Source organism: Fistularia commersonii, chromosome 15, assembly GCF_037954325.1.
Source record: "Fistularia commersonii isolate RoL2024-O1a breed Wild chromosome 15, RoL_Fcom_v1.0, whole genome shotgun sequence".
Taxonomy (NCBI): Eukaryota; Metazoa; Chordata; class Actinopteri; order Syngnathiformes; family Fistulariidae; genus Fistularia; species Fistularia commersonii.
In genome coordinates, this window is record NC_141298.1 from 10,109,160 (window position 1) to 10,129,456 (window position 20,297).

The 20,297-nt window shown below is 45.0% G+C and overlaps 1 protein-coding gene across 2 annotated transcripts in view; it reads left to right on the top strand.

The window, feature by feature from the left end:
- rnf43 (ring finger protein 43) overlaps window positions 1-16,050 on the top strand; it is a 93,537-nt gene extending 77,487 nt beyond the window's left edge. The window contains exons 3-9 of one of the 2 annotated variants that reach the window (XM_086160859.1): window positions 10,409-10,483; window positions 10,582-10,716; window positions 12,340-12,441; window positions 12,540-12,710; window positions 12,794-12,917; window positions 14,078-15,583; window positions 15,703-16,050. In XM_086160859.1, the coding sequence (XP_086016985.1) occupies window positions 10,409-10,483; window positions 10,582-10,716; window positions 12,340-12,441; window positions 12,540-12,710; window positions 12,794-12,917; window positions 14,078-15,583; window positions 15,703-15,728 (2,139 nt within the window). In that variant the 3' untranslated portion in view covers window positions 15,729-16,050. The remainder of the gene's footprint in view (window positions 1-10,408; window positions 10,484-10,581; window positions 10,717-12,339; window positions 12,442-12,539; window positions 12,711-12,793; window positions 12,918-14,077; window positions 15,584-15,702) is intronic. The other variant, XM_086160860.1, reaches the window with a different exon arrangement.
- The last annotated feature ends 4,247 nt before the right edge of the window (window positions 16,051-20,297 follow it).

Sequence of the window (20,297 nt, forward strand, 5' to 3'; positions counted from 1 at the left end):
GTTCAAAATAGCAGTAATTAGTGTCAGTTTAGAAGCAACACATTTTTATATCATTTGTCTTTTCGAGCGTCGCAATCTAAGCGGGGCATCCGCGTTTTGCCATCGCCGCTGTGGTATGTTTTTGAAGGAAAAGCCAGGCCAGATTCAGGCCCTGGAGGCTTTTCCCACCAGGGAGGACAAATCTGCAAAAATTAACAGTTTTGAAATGGCCAATGCGTGGGGACAAAAGAGAGACCTTTTTAAAAAAAACAGCGTCTCACCTGATGAAAGCACTTCTAATGATAATTTTGTGTTTGTTTTTTTTTTTTTGTGGCCCTCAGTCCCGTGAAATCAAAAATAATATAAAATATGCATTTGTGTGTGGAGGCTCCATGTTCTCCCCTTGTCCGTTTTCCTCCCCAACAAACCTGAGCGCAGGATAAATGGCGGAGTAATGAATGAATGAATGAATGAATGAATGAATGAATGTGTGTCTGTATGATCTTCATTGGACATGTGGTGCTGGATGGGTAAGTTAAGACTAGCATGAAGAACATCGTGCAAAATACCGTTGCAAGCATAAGGTTATGATGCCAAAAAACTAAGGCACCAATGTGATGAATGTCACTGAGTAATTCTCAGTGAATTTCTAACTTGTATCCATTGATTCAGTGCTATCGGGTGACGTTTCTCCACGCCTGAACTGAACCAGACTTCCCCGTTCTCGTCTACCGTCCAGACGCAATTGGATTGGCACGAGTTTTGTTTGCTAAAAATCTTGGGGGAAAACAGATTGACTCACTCCCCGCCACACCAACCGAGTAAATCTACGCCAGTAACGTCGGTCTCGCTGGGTTTAAAGACCGATCCGGGAGGTCTGACCGAGGCCCATCGGGGCTCCGTCGTCATCGGCGGCCGCATGGGTCCGTCCTGCCCCCGCAGACCGAACACACACACCAGCCGAGCGGCCCTTTGATGTCTGCAGGATGTGTTTAACCAGCGATAGTGTATCAGATGACATTAGTCCTTCTCTGGCACCTTGTGTTTTGCATTTCAAATCTGCGCCACAGCGCAGCCAGAGTGGGCGAGGACCAAGTGAAGGGAGAGCCGAGCAGGGGCGGCTCCCTCTGTCGGGGACGACTTCTAACCCTGATTCGGTTGATTTTTACGAGGGGAATTAAAACTGTAAGTCGTACTTCTTAGATATTAAGCAAAAAAAAAAAAAAAAAAAAAAAAAAAAAGCTGTTTCGTTTCAGTTTGAATTGACATTGAGCCATCTGGGAAATGATCCGTCAAAAATACATTTTCAATATTAGCATTTTGATCATTTGCTTGAGAGAAAACTTGAAAATCGGTCCGTCTTGTTTTCATCAGTGATGTCCAAGATAGGATCGCATGGTAAACTCGGGGATCGGTGAAATTTCTTCTGCCTCTCCTCATTACTAAGGAGGTGGCCGAGCCCGCGTGTGTGTGTGTGTGTGTGTGTGTGTGTGTGTACGTGCACATACATGCGTGTGCATATACAAATAGGAGGCAGGAGGAGGAGCGGCGTGTGATTCAGACCCACCCCCTCGGGCGTAATACTTTTCCCGAGTGTAGAATCTGCTCACCTGCCCCGACACGCCGGCCCGGCCCCTCCCGCACCCCCCGGCCCCCTCCCAAACTACCTGCCCCCCACCCCCACCCCACCCCTCCATTGGCCCGGCATCAAAGTACCCCTGTGAGTAATGGATATCCAGTAGGGCCACACCCCCCCCACCGCCAACACCACCAACAACTCAACTGCAGCAAGTGCCCTGCAATCACACAACCACATCTAGCTGTTATCCACACACACACCTGATGGCACAAACTGCATCGCTCTTCTTGTTGACTGCTAATATTTTCCTAAGAGCAAGAAGGGAAATTTCTAGCGGTGGTCAGTCTCACGCTTTAGAGGTGACACTGGAGCGTATCCCATGAGGAAAAATATAAGTGTGAATAATAAGAACAATAACAGCGGTAGGAAAAATGTCTCCATTCTGTCCGAGACCAAAGCGGCGCTCAGCTGAAGCAGCGTTCGGTGCAGGAATGATCAGAGAATGGATTTAACTGACATTCATTTCCATGAAAATCAGCTCCACGCCATCAGATAAGAAACGGGTTTTGTCGTCCGCGCGGTTGTTCCACGGAGCAAGAACACTAGGGACTCCTGACAATGTTGACCCGCTTTTGCACTCAAGTCGCTCGAAATTAAATCATTTTTATTCATGCGACTCTTCTAGATTTTCTGAATGTCATCTGACAAACTAAACCAGGCGAGGATAGCTAAGGAAAGAAAGCAGGTAGCAGGTAGATAATTATCAAAAATGTTAGCTCCGGTTTAAGAAGAGGAAAGTGTATCATTTTGGGGAATTTGGGGCACTTTCTGTCTTTTGTTTATTTTATTTCAGTAAACCCGCTCCTCATACACCCGTCAATCGATCAAATCCTTGTCCCTCAGAGTGTGTGTGTGTGTGTGTGTGTGTCCTATTGTGTACTTAGTCATCTTGTCTTCCAGCTTGTTGGATTTGCGGTCCTGCTCAGTGTGTTCCCGCTTCTTTTCGGTGGGTTTCCTCTGTAATTTGTAACCGGAGTATTATGACATGTCCTGTGAGAGGGACACGGATGTGGACGCCACACATCGCAGGAGTCCGAACGAGAGCTGTTCAAACACGAAACCACAACCGTTCACCTCAGGATCGCCGCCGAAATGACTTGGATTCGTTTTCTGAGAGGATTTTGATTTTGAAATACTTCCGTCCGGAACAGCCAAACATCACTGCATCACTCTAAAACCACACAATTATCTAAAGATCCCGTAATCCCGTAATGATGTGACGGAACGGGATCCGATACTTTAGTGTCCCTTTGGTGCTGTAAGGTTTGAACAAACACATTCGGTCAGTTTTTAAAGCAACAAAGAAGTAAACGTCGGGGACTGTTAGGCAACCCATTCAGGAATGTTTTCTGGAATGGTTGGCCGGACTGAAACTGACCTCCGGACCCGCAATCTGCACGGCTTGATCAAACAAGTCCCGTTGAAGTATAAACTGACACACACTGGACGGCCCCTGTTATAGAGAATAAAAACGATCCGGGCATGGATCCTTTAACAAACCAAACGGGTGACACTATTGGTAGAAAAGTGAAAAAGTCTTTTTAACCTTAAAAAAAACAGCCTTTAAGTGTTGGTTTTCCTCTCTTCATTCAGTGAAGCAATAGTCACCGGTTGGGATCTAACTGATAAGTGGTTGGCGCTGGCCAAACAAAAGCTTTTTTGGCTTGCGTCCTACCCTGAGCGGCAACGTTTGGTCCGACCACTCGCCAAAAAGGCCGTTCAAGACGGATCCTCGTCGTCGGTGGCGGGGGTCGTCCGACGTCGGATCATTTCTCAGTCAAAGTCAACATCCGTGGCATCGCCGCGCGCCGGTTTCCACAGCCGCTTACGGCCGTGGACGCCGCGACCCCCCACCGCCGCCTCCACCCGCTCCTCATTTAGCCACGTCCCGGTGCCTCGGTAATGATTCCCGTGTGTCGATACGGTCAGAAATGACAGAGCAGCCATTCGGCCTCAGACCTGTAGCCCCGAGAGCTCCGTGCTCTGTCATTAGCCACTCCAACAGAGCAGCAGCACCACAGCGTGCCCGCCTCGCTCTTCTTCCTCTTTTTTTTTTTTTTTTTTTAACTTCACTCTCGCTGCTCATTTCCCACACGTATTAGTTCACTTTTTATTTACCCAGTGAGTGATAGGGAGAGTCACGCCTCCAAGAGACCCGCGGGTCCCGACTGAAGCCATAAAGCCGGATTGTTTCAAGGAGGCAGGAGAGATGAAGCAACTGAGTTGCCGGTGTGTGTGTGTGTGTGTGTGTGTGTGTGTGTGTGTGTGAGAGTACGTGCACGTTTGTCTTGACAAAGAAATCAAACACACCTTGCATGGTGTGTTTGGTTTGACATCATACAAGATACACAGAGAAACGTTGGTTCTGTTCACAACATCTCATTCAACTCAGCGCCGGACAGAATCGCTCGCTACGTTTCACTGAATGGGCTGAAAAGTGTATATTACTGACACAAAGCTTAAACTTAATGTTCTGGTTTAAGTAAATTAAAAGAAATGCCAAACTGGGGAAAAAAATACGCTGAATTTATGTAAAATAGGATGTGCAAATCTTGTTTATCTCATTGAGTTGCACCGTGCTCATTAAATGTTTTTCACTTAAAATGGACAAAATAACATGGCAACGTTGACGTTTTTTTTCGACGCACTCTGCAGACGGCTTTCCTAAAACACATCACGAGCGCTTAAACTCCGACTCCATCGGCGAATACAAAAAACACAAATTCGGAAAGAAATCTCTGGTTCCTTCTGGAACAAGATTTAACCGGCGGATCTTTCTGCACCCCTGTACTTTTTACATTACATTACATTACATTGCATTTGGCAGACGCTTTTATCCAAAGCGACTTACAATAGAAACTTAGTGTTCTGTCTTAAAGTCTCAGCCTCTCCGGGTTTAAGCGTCCGGAGCCGCGCAGGCGTCCTGTCACCTGCAGAGGCGTGGCAGGAAAACAAGGGCAGGAAAGATGCCGCTGGAATCTTGCTTCAGAGCTTGCCGTCTGCACAGTGGCTGTGACCCAGCCCTAGTTCTTACCTCACATGTGGCGCAGACGGGTGTGATGTTTCATCCGCGTGTCTCACCAGGGGGAAAAAGGCGCATCATCTGTGGAGCGACATCCAAAAAATATAAAGTTAGTGTCTGCTAATGTCGCTTGTCTTCACATGGCTTCGCCGGTTTGCTGTCGGCGAGACACAATTGTGCACTTTGACGTCGTCGACCTCGGTGAACTCTCCGGTCCGACGCGGAGGAGAGCGGGGAGGACGAGGTTAAAATCATCCTGGGTATTAACCTTCTTTTTTTTTCTCTACTCTCGTCAGCTCATTCGCTTCCTTCTCCTGCGAACGAACCTTTGTGCTTTTCCCATTTTATCTAAGTGTGTGCAGGTGTTAAGACAGATATGGGTATCTCTGCAAAGCAGATGTTAACAGGTTTGGCCAAAAGAGAGGCAAACGGCACACCGAAATTTCCCGCGGTTTTGCCAAAACAGTTTGCGTCGCACTCTAGTTCTGGACGCAAGTCCAGTTTTATAAATATTAAAGGAAATACATCGGCATGACGAGGCAGACTGGCTTCATGCGTGTGTTCCCGTTATTGCGCCTCTTCATGGCTGCAGATGAAGGGCGTTCCCGGCATCGACCAGACCGACCGGGCCGTGCCATCCGCACCACATTAAACCCAAGACAAACACGGAGACATTAACAGGCACGGGGTTCTTGTCAGGCGATGGAAAAAGCCTCGGCCCATCTCGTTGTGAAATAAAGACATCAGCGCTCGGGGTTTGTTTGCGTCCCTGTGGAGAACACACTGTGATGCCAGGGACCGGCTCGCAGGCCACACTTTGCCAGGGATGTAAACAAAACAGCGCTGGCTGGCTCCCCACCAGGCCACCCACGGCCTGGAGGTCAGAAGACCAGCTTAAATGTGGCGTTTACTGGAGATGAGGCCCTGTCGTGTTAAGGCGTGACATAAATGCTCTTTTTTAAAATTTGTCTTTGGTTGTTCAGGTTGTTGGCCATCTTGTATTTAATATATCAAAATGTGGTCGAGTGAATGGAATCAAAGCATCTTCGTGCCTTTGCCATGTTGATGGCATACTGAATAATTGGCCATTTTTAATCTATTACACACTTTCATTTGCCAAAAATTGCAAGCATGTCAAGCATCCATCTGTTTTTTTTTTTTAAAGGAATATTTGGCTCGTTTGGAAACATGTTCTAATGACGCTCGCTCTTGGGTAATCACTAGACTCCCATGGCATCATGCTAAATTAGACAATCTGGCCTGGGGTTTCATCATAGCTTAGCAAAAGCACATGAAAGCTGCTGGTGATGTTCCGGTGTGAGTGTGTGCAGAAGTCACAAAACAACTAGACCATCAGGCCTGTGATGCCAGTCTCCTCGGTGTGTGTGTGTTTTTCCGTTTCCACGTGTTATTCTAGTGCAAGGTCCAAACCAACATTTATGGAGGGGATTCTTATTACCTTACATAAACTCTATCCTTTCAGTTTTTGTTTCGTATCGCTCGTTCTGGAAGTGCACCGACGAGGTCGGCAAAACACGGGTCGGTCTGATAATGGACAGGTGTCTGATGCCAGTGCGCCTGTATTTTAACAGCTCTCAACTTTAAATTACAGATAACACAAGGAACATCTTGTTCAGGGTTCTTTGGTGGCGATAAATTAAATTTATGGAATGCTTGAAGCTCGGCTTCCCAATCTTTTTCAACTTTTCAACAGCTGACTACGGGCATCCTGTCAAGGCTTGAATCATTTCAAGAAGTATTCCAAATATTTCCATACCGCAAATAAATTGCTCCGAAGTTCAGTTGGAACCAGAGCAAAACCTCTTTACACTCCGAAACACTTGTTTTTCTGTTTTGACCTTTCACACACCCCCACTGAAGTTTAGAGCAAACAAAGAACCCAAACGAAGCAAAAGTTGCTCAATGCCTCCAACAGAATGTGGATAAGCTCAAGATATTTGTCTCTGATAGAAAAGACAGATGTAATGTACGGTTGCCTTTTTTTTTTTTTTTTTTTTTTTTTTTTTTTTTGGAACCGGACACCATTCACTGACCCAGAGGACCTTGGACAGGTTTTTCCAGGTGTTTAGAATTCAGACCGGAGGCTCATCTGCCCACTTCTCACCCCGGGGTGTCTAAACTTTTGTTACAGTGCAATTTTGGAGGTCGAGTAACTTTAGGGAAACGGGCTATGCGAGTGTGCAATGTTTAGCCTGACGTGGTGGGGTGAGAATTCTCCCTTTTTTACTTTAATTTACCGTCATAACCCCATGATTGAGGGGACTTTTTTTAGGATCTAACAATTATTTTTAGAAGTACGTTCATTTCAGGATGCAGTACTTTAATATTCCCATGTAGGCTCCTTAATCTTCCCTTGAAAACTCCTTCGTTCTTTAACATCCAAGATTCTCTTCACATGACAACGGGATTTATGTCAAAAAAATCCAGGTCAAGCTGTGTCTGTGTGCGCGGTGACGTGGCCTGCATACCTGCAGGTCTATCCACGTGACCTTACAGAACCTCCATGTCCTCGGGTGCACTCGTGTTCGTCTTTCAACAACAAACGCAGGCAGGCGTCAACACCTTCCAATAAGGACGCGCATCGGCTTTTGAGTTTAAACATTTTTTCTAATTACAAGTGAGACAGACTATTACGTTTTACAGTTTTGTTTGTTAGCGCTGCAGTGATAACACCATCCCCGTAAACCGCGTCCGCCGCTTCTGCCAAAAACACCTCTTCCATCACGTGTGACGTCCCGCGTCACCCGAAGGTGTTTAACTAACCGCAGCGATGTCTGCCTTAAAAGTTAAAAATATCTCCTATTGATCGTGCGACGGGATCTTTCAGGCCACTTCCGGGTGTTTGGCTCGGCGGGGACGTGGACTGCGACCGCACACGTGCACATGCGATAGCCAGGTACAGCGTTATAAGACTGCAGCGCTCCTCCGAGAAACATTATGATATATTCTCGAAATCCTTCGCAGGAACTGACGGAGGCTGTTTCAAACTTCTCCTGTCTGTCCGTGTGCGTGAGAGTGTGTGTGTGTGTGTGTGTGTGTGCGCGAGCGTGCTGGACCACAAACTCTGGCTTCCATGCATTTAATACCACAATTAGAGGACGTCAGGGCTCCGTAGGGAACTTTTGAACCCCAGGTAAAGCAAATTCCCACATGTCCAAAGATCCAACCTCTCTTTTTTTTTTTTTTTTTTTTTTTTTTATGTTTTCTTTTTCCTCTGCGTGACCGCACCCCGTTTCACCCCCGTCCTGGCGCTGCAATTACCGTTCCGATCAAACAGGGGAAAGTTGGAAGAAAGATAAAAGAGGATATGTTAATTTTTTATTTGACCTCTTTCTGACCGTCAATATGCTGTTTTCTTTTTTTTTTTCGTAATACCACCGGTGGTTCTGTGGGACTCACAGCTATGTTCTCCCACAAAACCCGCTGGCATCTAGTGAACACGCCGCTTTTAACTCATTTGCTGGTGTGTGTGTGTGTCTGTCTGTGTGTGTGTGTGTGTGTGTGCGTGTGTTCTGAGGGCATCGCTGCAGGAGTGGTGAGATTCAGACATCTTGTGTAAACAAAGGACAGGCCTGTTTCTTCTTTGTCATGCATTAACTTTCTCTTTTTGATGTGTTAAAAAGTGATCCGAGTTCAATGCTGCCACTTTACCAGAGGTTTCTCATTAACTGCATGAGCGGATCAACAGAGTGATACTTTCACATTTTTTGTGAAGACGCCATGAATGGGTGCGTGTATGTGTGTGTGTGTGTGTGTGTGTGTGTGTGTGTGAGTCTCAGGGCAGGCCCTAGTGTCAGAGAAAACCTTAAGAGTAAAGAGAAAATCAACCAACAAAAAAAAAATGTTGTCTAAAAATCATTAAGAAAGTACCTAAATTGCCAATTACGTGAACATATATAGTAATCTGCGAGAGCTCACTTAAACATTACCCAAGTCTCAGTAAGAAATTACTATAAAATAATTCAATAATTTGTAGACCAGACAAGATAGACTGGAAGAAAGAAAATATTAAAATCACAACATTTTCTGAGAATTAACCTGAAAATAAGCATGAAGCTACCTGAATATCTGAAGAAAAATGCACTGTAAATTGTGAAAAAAAGCCTAAACATCAAAAAATGACTATTCAAAATTACTATTTAATGCTAATATTTCTATTCTATTAATTTCAGCTGCTCCCTTGAGGGGTCACCTCAGCAAATCATCTTCCTACATCCAAGCCTATTCTCTGCATCCTCTCCTCTCACACCAACTAACTTCATCCCCTTCCACTCCATCTATAAATCTCCTATATTGTGTCTGTATAAAAAAGGATTAAAAAAAACTGAAATTAAACTATGCTCAAAGTGTCCAGAAAACTAAAAATCCTCTGTGCATCATCAGGGGTCCTCAGTGCACCTTCACTTTGAAGGTCTGGAGAGTTTGACAAGATCTGATCTTGATAAGGAGCGAGTAAATGCATTTATCGCCCTAATTTAAATGACGGACCGTAACCTCCCAGCTGCTACAATCAGTACATTTTATGATGTTGCGCTAAGAGTTTATGGATATCGTACGGATAATTGTATTATTGGAAATGAATCAGCTTTGAGGTTTGTCATATTTGGGATCAGTGCTTGTCGATCTGCCGCCTGAATGAATGTCCCCCTTTTGTGACGATTACAGGAGCAACCATCGAGTTACCTATTTTTTTTTTTTTTTTATGCAAGTAATAAGTAGTATATATTTGCCTTACTGTCTTGAACACTTTATACACTCAGTCCCAAAAATTGTGGAACATTCAAGAGCTCATGTTGATTTTAAGAACCAACTTGAACCGATTAGTTGTCATTTGAATTTGCAACTAAAAATTCTCTCGCTTTTTAATAAATAGGTTGATATGAGAGGCGGTGACCATCCAGGGGATTATCGGTGACCTCCACCTTTGGGAAGCTTTCCAAAGGCTCCCGGTTTTGATCCTCGTTGCGCTATAGGTTTCATATGAATGCGGCGCACGTGACCTGGTTTGGAACAGACTGACACTCTTAGCATCCTGAAATGTGTTTAAAGTTAAAGATCCCCTTCAGAAATGATTTAATTAGACTCCCTCTCCTGTTTGCGTCTACGTCTTGAGTTACCTGACGAATAGCGGTGATTATATCTTACATATCCCCCTCACTGAAAGACGAGGAATTCTAAGTGCCGGAGGCGAGATGAGTCCTGTCACACACACACCTACATATATCACACCTGTTTAAACTGCCGACACACTGAACCACCGGCGACCGGCCGTGACATCACGGGTCCGGCTTCCACGTTCACACGTTAATCTCAGGTGTGCGTGCGTGTCTGTGTGTGTGTGTGAGTGAGAAAGAGAGAAACACGCATGCAAAGTCTCACCGATTTGCATGTTGGCAGCCCCACCTGATTGTTCTACTTGTCTGTTATCGCCTTTAGGGAGACCCCACAACAAATGTGTTTTATTGCCGTTCTCCTACGTGAGATAAAGCTTCAGATCCGTGCTTTGGCCATGACATTCCCCACTTTCACACAGTGTCATATTCAAAAAAAAAAAAAAAAAAAGTGTAGGGCTGTACTTTGGTCTACGGAGGGAAGGTGACCGCGACGTGACTGCCCCCTAGTGACGTGTCAGGATCCACCTTTCTTTTGCTCTTCGAAAACCCCAAAAATCTCAGATTGTTGTGCTTGATGATTTTTTTTCTTTTCAACTATATTAACCAAAAACCTGGGTTCTGTGTCCACTTCAGGCTCGTATGGCACTGGACAAGGGAGCTCAGGCCGTTATTTTCGATGTCAGCGACGATGCCAACGCTGCAGTTGAAGTGAGTGTGTGGGCGCACGGATGTGCGGTTTTGCGTTGCGGCAGAGTGCGCTCAAACTCACACTCGTGTCTGTGCATTTGCTCTTTACACAAATCCAGCTGCGAAAAACCGACTCTCTTCCCCGTCCCGTCGTGCTGGTGAAGGCTGGGGACGCCGAGGAACTGATGGGCTTGGTCAACAAGAACGAGGAAGCCAAAGTTCGCATTGAGGTTTTGCTTGAGCAGCCTAAATGGGTAAGTGTGTGCCCCGACGCACACACACACACGTGCACGCGCTCCCTCTGAAGTTGCAGAGTAGAAAGGATGCGTGACACCACTGACGCCTACTTCTTTTCCGGCTCCGGAGAGCCTCTGTCATTTTCTACATGGAGACACTTTATAAAAGTATTTTCTGAAAAGAGTCTTAAGGCTGCAATATAACATAGACAAACCAACCAAGGCAACAAACCATTAAATCAGAATAAATGAAAGCCTAAAAAATCCTATGTATCAGAGTGAAAGTGTGTGAGCTACAACTCTTTATAGCCCTCTAACCTCAAGATCAATCTCAGAGGTTTTCTTTTTTCCTCTGAACAGTCCAGCCATCATTTTTTAATCACCTGCACTCTGTGCAGGTAGATCATCTTTTAACAATCGGTGCATAGCAGCAAAGATGTGACAACAAGCTATTAGAATGAGGGCGTAGAGAGTAACGGAGCACCTCCCCATTGCATAACTAGTAAAGCAGTAGGAAATATTGGCAAATATATGGTTCATGATTAAAAATCCTTGGAAACAGTTAATGGGATTTAACTTCTGGCCTTGCTAACCGGTTCAATTTGTCATGGAGGTAAGCGAGTTTTTACCCGAGGCTCGGCCAAGTTAGAAACTGTTTTCCAACAAGTCAAATGAAAATGACAAACGGAGCTTAAGACATTTTACCAGATCCAGGCAAGACATTTGAGGTGAAATGGCAGAAGAGCAGCATTATAACTCTGGGTGCAACTGTCAAAGTCTGTCAACTAAAATTCCTCTAAAGCATGTAATCAGATCACGATAACTTCGTGGAGAGGCTCCCTAAAGCGACAGGGGGTTATTAAATCAGATTCATTGCTCATTGCCAGGGTGTATCTCTAGGCCATCTCCTCAATCATAGCCGTGACGGCTTGATGCAGGTCAACACAGCAGCTTCATCTCATGAGAGGAACGCGTCATTGTTGTCCCTCGAAAGCATATCACAGTTTAGAAAAAGCCTCTCCTGACACACAGGCTCATTTGAGGTACGCTTGTAAAAAACAAAAACACACAAATGTAAATGCTGTTCATTTTCTATTTCACAAACACTAGAACAATAACTTATGACTGTGTTTGCCAGCACATTGTTAAGAGCTGATTTCATTACTCCAGGTTCACACAATGTTGGCAATGATGCCGCTTTTTACAAACGCATTCGCCCCCTTTTTATCCCGATGGCTAAGAATCAGGGAGAAATGATGGGTTTGAATGGCCCCGAACCTGCAACGCTGCAATTATTTCACGGAAACTCATGGAGCCGTACAATGCTGTCGCACTCTGATAACAACAAACCAAGCATGTCAAGCAGTTACAAAATTCAAAAGATATTATTCAACAGATTTGGTGGGTTTTTTTTTTTTTTTTTTGCAGTCTCCAGCCACCAATTGCTCACTCAAAGTTAGACCTGGAATTTATTTTTAATTCCAGCTGTATCGTTCTCAGAAGCTCATATATTGAATATTTTGATTGAAACTCTAAGGCGTTTCATATCCGTGGCATCAAGCCCCTGCGAGCAAAACTTTTTTTTTTTTTTTTTTTAACAAACGTCAACGTTGACAAAAAAATTATATCCTCTCTTCTCAGCCGCACTATGACGTAGGAATCTTGCTCACCATCGTTTTTGCCATACTGGCCATCGTCTTCATCTTCGCTTTCCGCTACAGATGCAAGTCCAACAGAACATGGGTAGGTGGACACACGCTGACATGCAGAGCACTAAACTGAACTGTAGGGTTTTACGGTCGGATATTAACGTCAGATTTATTCATCTGTTTTCTTCCCAGGACTCAGTCCATCAGCAGACCATGCGGGCCATAAGTCGACTGGAGACCAGGACCTACATCTCCCAGGGCTGCTCCGGCTCACAGCGCCACCGTGGGGCCTGGGGTTCAGCCAGCAGCTCGAACTCCAGCCCTGTCTGCGCCATCTGCCTGGAGGAGTTCCAGGACGGCCAGGTAGGAGGCAGGGAAACTCAGAAGTGCAGATGTGAAATACTCTCCCTTGTTGCAAATTTTTCTCTCTTTCTTTCTCCTCCAAGCACCTGAGGATCATCTCTTGTGCGCACGAGTTCCATAAAGACTGTGTTGATCCCTGGCTGCTGCAGCACCGCACCTGTCCCCTGTGCATGCACAACATCATGGGTGAGGACAAGCACGTTTCCAGTTAAGTTTCGATCTAAACGGCGGGGCAGGAATTTGCCCTCCAGAGTTGATATCAAGATAGTAACAATCCATCGGTTGCAGCCGAAACGTTGGAAATATCCAATTCAAATCTCAGATCAAATACTGGCAGATAATGGAAAAATATACGAATTTACCGAACGTGTGATTTATTGCCACACACAAGCACAAGAAAAATGCATTTAGTCGTGACCAAGCTAGCGCACTCGTTTCCCATATGGTGGCTCAATAAAAGCCCAGCCGTGTCAGTGCGGCTGGCTGTGGCTGACATGGCTGTTTGCTGTTTGTTCATACAAAACCATCCTCATATGGGACCGTCTGCTGGCTTTGCTGCTGGCAGCAACTAACTTCACATGACGCAGACATTCATCTATTAAGTCTTTGTGCTTTAAGTCTTAAATATAACCTGCCAGGACATAGTCGGGGGCTCGTGAAAATTTACTGGCCTTCGGTTTGTCGACAGCGAGCGCCTGGTCACTGTGAACCCGGTGAACCCCCATCGTGAGCGAGTGCTTCTGGGTTACCAAACTGTATATATAGATAGAACTCTTATTTCTCTTGGCCGGTGATCAAATGAAAAGCTAACAAACCCCGCAGGCCAGAATAAGTGGACATGTTCAAAAAACATGGTTCCTGCTGAACTTTGCCCACAAGTAAGGCGGTTGACAAATCAGCGGTCCATTTTGTCAGACTTGTCCCCCTGCCGTCAAAATTTTCTTTATTCTTGCTGAAATTACGTATGATTAAGCTTCTCTGCGTGAAACACTGTAACCCTTGTGTGCATTCATTGATAAAAGTACAAAAGTTTCATAGAAATGTATCATAAGTGCCAGATTGCCAGAAGTTATTCACGTAAATGTGATTCTGCAGAATATGAATATGTTGTTGAGGCTTTTTCATTGCTGAAAATTGACAATTTATATACTATATTCTGTTATTTCACTTGAGAAATTAGAGGATTTGTGTACGGGGGACTTATGGGCATTTTAGGGATTTTACTGAGAAAATATTTAAAATACTGGTCATACAGTTAAAACGGATATACACGGATAAAATGGATATATGATATTTCTTGGATAAGTAACAACTATTCCCGAAGCTTTTAAGTCACCGGAAATGGTAAATGCTTTTGTGCTCTGCAGGGACAGAGCGACAGCCCCAGAGGAGCAGACTTCAGCAGACTCCGGAGCAGAGTTTCCTGCACCCTCAGCCCTACAGCGGGCCACGCAACCACCCCTTCCCCCAGCACGCCATCCCGTTCTCCATGAGGCTGCACTACCCCCGCGGACCCTCGGGCCCCTACCCCCCCGTCGGCCACTACAACGGCTCATCTCACATGGACGCACAGGCCCTGCGTTTCCTCCCCGGCCGCTCGCTCGGCCCCTCGTGCGGGTACCACCATCCCGCAGAGGGTCCGGGGCGGCCCCACAGAACTGGGGGCAACTGTCGGACTTCCGCTCACCATTACAACCCCCGCCGTTCCTGCCCCAACCACCGCTCGTCCTGCCTGGCACAGCGCGGCGCGTCCAGCTCCAGAGCACACCACAGCGGCACTGGCGCTCCGCAGCCACGCGGAGCGCCAGCCCACAGCCGTCTGGACGAGGGCAGCTGCTCGGGCGGCAGCTACCACACGGACCGCAGCGGCTACTTGGCCGACGGTCCGGCCAGCGACTCCAGCTCGGGGCCGTGTCACGGCTCCTCGAGTGACTCGGTCCTCAACTGTACTGATGTTTCCCTGCAGGGGGTTTATGGCAGCTGGTCCACCTTCCGTAGCTCCCTCAGCAGCGACTACGATCCGTTTGGGTATTACGGGTCGGGGTCGGGGTCCGGGTGCGACCCCCGCAGGAACAGCCTGGAGGCAGGGGCCCAGGCACGGCCTCGGTCGCTAGATTCTGTGGTGAACAAAGTGGGCTGCGTGGACGAGCAGCCGCAGACTGTGTTCAGCCACATCCACTACCACCGCCACAGACACCACCACTACGAGGAGGGGGAGCTCAGCCTGGGCCTGAGCAGGGGCTCTGATGAGGAGCAGGGAGCCGCTGCGCCCGCAACTCCGCCCGCCGCTCTCGCCGCGGACAAAGACGCAGCCGTGCCCCCTCCCAAACACAGCCCCTGCCAGTGTCCAAAGCCGGACCCCGCCGATCGAAGTCCCGGGACAGAAGGCCGGGATCACGACCCCGGGAACTCTTCGGGACCCTCCGTCCTGGTGTCCCCCATCCCCTTACAGCTACAAACTCGCTGCTGTCACCAGGGGCACGGACACCCCCCTGCTCCTCTGGGGCGAGTGGGGGGCTGCGTGCTCGACGGCCCCTCCGTTCACTTCCATCAGAGCCTGGATCTGCAGGACGACCGCAACGTGCACATCCACTACGGCCAGGGTCCCGGCTTCTGCTGCTCCCCGGCCGAGCTGCGCCCCGCCCTGCTCCCCGTGCCCCTCATCTTGGACTCTGGAGCGATGGAAGACTGGCCTTGCTGCACCGGGGCCCACGTGGTATGGCAAAAGCGGGTGCAGCAGGCCCGCTCCGAACCTCAGCTCTTGGGGCCCGGGACCTCGCTGGACAGAACCCCTTGTAGGTTCCACCACGGCCCAGCGACCGACCGCAACGCGGACATTTGTTTATACTGCCAGACGTTGTGCCACAATCAGGGTGGGTTGCATTTATTTTCTACGATGTCATAGTTCAATACCCGGGTGGGCCGATTATCCGTGTTTATCTCCGGATTTCGGTCGTGCTGTGTTGCTGACTCGTTGTTTTTGTGTCGCCAGGATCAGAAGAGGAGTCCGGTGTGTGAGAACTCGTCGCATCCCCGATATCACGCTGCTACACAGGAGCCAGAATGGACAAGCCTCCCATTGGCTGTTGCTCTCATGTCTTCCACTTAATTCCGCCAGTGATGCCTTTGTCCAGACGATTACCCGGCAACCCCCGGGAGTTAATCTCGAGATCGTTTGGCCCGCATTCGTGATTTAGACTTATCCTTAAAGGACTGCCCTCCAACATTCTCGTAAATTGTGTTAAATCATGCCAAATTAACGATTAATCCGGACGCATTCATCGTGTCGATACAAATTCCTAAATGTTGGGTGAAAGGGAGATTCGGGGACACCACAAAAGGTAAAAGTTCCTCTCCGTCAGTCGGGGGGAAAAAAAAAAAAAAAAAAGATTCATCGCCGGCACCACAAACTCTCAAGACCCCAAGTGACATGAGACCATCTCTTCATTGCTCACTCTATTTCAGAATAACTTGATTTTTCTTAAAGGTACTTAAACTTTCAATTGCGTGATCTTCGTCTTCCTTAACTGAGTCCAGCCTCAGCTAAGAAAAAAAGTAATGCTTTTCTCTCCCGCCTACCTCAGCTCAGATTTCTTAACATGCCTCACACACAGGGGTCTTTTTAGAAAGAAAATAAATAAAAAGGTACTGCTGTAGTGATTTTTTTCGTCACAACCATGTAGCTCCCATAAACGTAATAAAAAGATTCTCCTCTCCTGGCAGGAGGCTGATCAGCCCATCAGCACCATGAGCTTTCACTGAGGTTGCTGAGCCTTGTTTTCAATATTTCAATGATGGCAGCTGTTTTCATCAAGTGTTTTTTTTTTTTTTTTGTTTTTTGTTTTTTTTTGGGGGGGGGGGGGTTCTGTATTTTGTTTTCTCTTCACCTTTTCAAAATGAATCAATTTGACTGAATTCTGAATTATGTTGTCACAACAAAGCTATTTTAATTTCTGTGTCATTTCTCTTGCCAACCCTCAAGTCAGATGTTTGACCCTCATTGTATCCTGCCACTTCCTTGAATGGGGAAGCCCTTCCGTAGTCTTCCAGCAACTAAAGCTCTTGAAAACAGTTCATCGCAGCCTCTTAAAAATGAATAAAAATGCTACCATGCCATTTAGAATAAATATAACTGAAGCCTTATAGTCCCACGCGGCCATGGCACCTGTTTCATGCAAACTCTAAAGTATTCCCATAATATCGAACAGAAAAACGGCAGAGCCTGAGAAAAATGCATCTCAGGAACAATCGAAACACTGGAGAAAAAAAAAATGCGATGTTTTTGTTTGTTTTTTTCTTTTTCAGTCGCAGTTTAGGTAACAGAATCCGTAAAAGATTCCTTCGCCACAGCCCCCTTTAGATGGCCAATATTCATTTGAGTTTGCAACACTTAAAGGAAAGATCCAAGTAAAAATCAGAGTTCAGATACATTACGTACCGGTTGTTGCAAGGTCGGATGTTTGGCTGACAACATGTAATCATCTCCCGAGACTTCAATCACCGGTTGCTGCCATTCCCTCTGCCCCCACTTAACCACTGCGGCAGAGTGACAGACAGAAAATGTGTTTATGTCTCGCGAAAATTGCTCCAAACACCCAGTTAATCCCATCATATTATCAAAGATGTCTCCCCCTCCTTTTTTTTCTCAGTGTAACTGCTTCATTCTTGCAGAGAGTAGAGGGATTGGAATTCTGTTTCAGCGCGGACTTCTACCTTAAAAGGACCAGAGAATTGTCAAAGGGCGCCCATTCTCAGTCGGACTGCGGATACCGTGAAGTGGAAATAGCATATTGCAATGTAACCAGTAGCACTTACTAAAGACTTGTGCGTGCCTTGTTTGTCATTCAAATGTCAAAATCAAGCGCTTTCCTGACTAACCAAAGAGGCCAGATCTTGGAAAAAAGAAAAATGTGCCTTTTCCCAACTTCTGCTGCAAAATTCCCTTCCTTTGACTAACAATTTCTACTTTTGAAAAATGACAAGAACTGTTAAAAATAATTATAGACTCAATGGACAATTGTGCTGTAACCCCTTATAGCGATACCTCACTTTGAATGTGTCACAAAAGCCTCCAGCTAAAGTATCAGGGTTTCCATGTCTGTTTTTTTTTTTTATTTGTCTCCTAGACCGCAATGGAAATGACTGAATTACAAGGAGCACTTTGGCTAAAACAGATTTTTATTTAGATTAAAAAAAAAAATTATATATATATATATAACTCATAGTATTCATTTGAAAACAAGCCCAAAACACCAATAGTGTCATTGATTTCATCCTGTCCTTTTTTTGTTTTTATTTTTGTGTTTGTTTTGTTATGTTTTTCGAGAATAATGAGCTGAAACTGCCTTTCCTGATAGAGTGGGAAAAAGAGAAATAGAAAAAAGTAATCCCTCCAGAACGTCAAGGGATACGTCAGTATATTTTGGATACTTTGTGTACAAAAACAGAGAGCAACAAAAAATAAATAAAAAAAAAAAAAAAAAGAAATGAAATAGTGTTGTATTTTATATATAATAGAACATTTCAATATAGTGACATGTCACTAATATATTTATTTACTAATATATTTATCCATTTTGTCCAGGTTTGAAAGTGTGGTTTCTGTATAGACCCAGTGTTTCTGTATGGAAACTAACCGGTGCCATCACAGATGTATCAACCTGTCTTCATTCCAATTATATGCAAATAAATTATTTTTAAATAAAAAAAAAACCTTGGCACTGTCATTTGTTTGCAGGACACAAAAGAAACACAGCCCTGATCATCACCAGAGCTTTAATGGAATAACTAAAATTTTATACCTCTGCAATACTTTTTGCTTTTATGTTTAGTTACAAAGAACTTTGAAATTAGACCTTTTTTTTAAAAAAAAAAAAAAAAATCACGGGCCACAATTTAGGTACATGTTCTAATTAATCTTTTTTCATAAAAGATCTGGGACATTTTCCTGAAAGAATCATTCTGCATAATTTCCTTTGTTACAGTTATGATTTTGGTTGGGAGCAACTCTCCAGTAAGTTAGTCAGACTCAACAAAGTCAGTGAAAATATTAAAGCAATTAAAAATGGAAAATTACAAGATAAATCAGAGTTTGTTTATTCAAATTCACACACAAACTGTGTGATATTAAATGGACCCTGTTTCGTTTCAAAAAAAAAACATCAAATGTGTTTCATTTGTAAAGTGGGTTTTAAGACTGCAAAAGGCGAGGACTGTTTATGATATAGATATTTTCATTTATTCCATTTGGCCCGCATTTTTGGACTGCTGTACGGAAGAGATGTGATTTTAAGCTAACATTTTGGGTTTAAATACTAACAAGTTGAGATGATACGCAACAGGATAAATTGCGTAAAAAGGTACATTAAAGACATTACAGTTTAAATGTTTGAAAAATATTCTTACTCGTTGCCTTTCAGAAAAGGAGGGTTGAAGGGGGCTGCAACCGTTCACGGATCGAACGCGGAGCTGCGTCATCAACCAATTACCTAGCTCGGTATCGCTAAGCTAAGGCTTAGCCCGGCGTCGCTAAGCTAAAAAAAATGGATGTCTGTCGCGGGTATTATACTCTCTCAACCGTAGAAATTGACAGTTTTTGAAACAATAAAAGCGCAAGTGTAAACACTATAACTGACGCTGACCGTTTTCTACATATTCACCCCGGACGATGCGCGAGTGCGTCGAGCACCGCCAGCCCGGTTCTGGCTACGCTAGTCAGGCTGTGCTAATCAACCTGATTAGCTGCACCTGCAGTCCTGCTCAGACATTTCCGACTGTATGGTGTGAAAAGGGGGCATTACAACAAATATGTTACAATATTGTTTTGTTATAAGAAAGTATTTATGGGATATAATTTTCTTATGGTGTGTAGAAATCCCCCGGCATACTTTGAAAAGCAAAACCCTTTGTGTTTGTCCCAAGTCTCATTTATTCTGAATGGCGTGAAATGTTGTGATTGACTTTATTTGGTTTGTTTTGTTTTAATCTTTTACACCGCGTACAATTTAAAATTAGCGGTTTCAACGTGTAACATCAACAAAGATATCCAGCTGTGCCAGTTTAACATTCCCGGTTGTCTTTGGGGATCCAAAATTCTGACCTTTTTATCTGCATTTAAACGGTACTCTGATTTTTCTAATATCTAAGTGACATCATGGTTCCATGTGTGAAATCACAGCAATGCCATCATATCATCGACTCACTCTGTCTTATATGACATTATTACATCATTCATGTTCAACTTTTAGAGACGAAGAACAGTAAAAGAAAGAAGAAAGATGATGGCTGAATTATATACAGTTAGCTTAATATCAATGTTGCAATCATGCCAAGATGGACATCTGTCAAAACACAACTGACATTGACAAGAGTTACTTTATTTATGCTTTTTCAAAACAAATAGAAATGAATGAGATCCTCCCTCACTTGTGTTAATTTGTATCTTGAATTAATAAAGCGCTAATGTAAAAGTTGCGGTTCTATCGGCGTAATGAATGAGCTGCAGGGTTTGTAGAGGCACCATTGCTCTCTGAAGAAGTGTGAATTATTATTCCTTTGAGATTTCTGACCAAACACACAAAGCCCGCC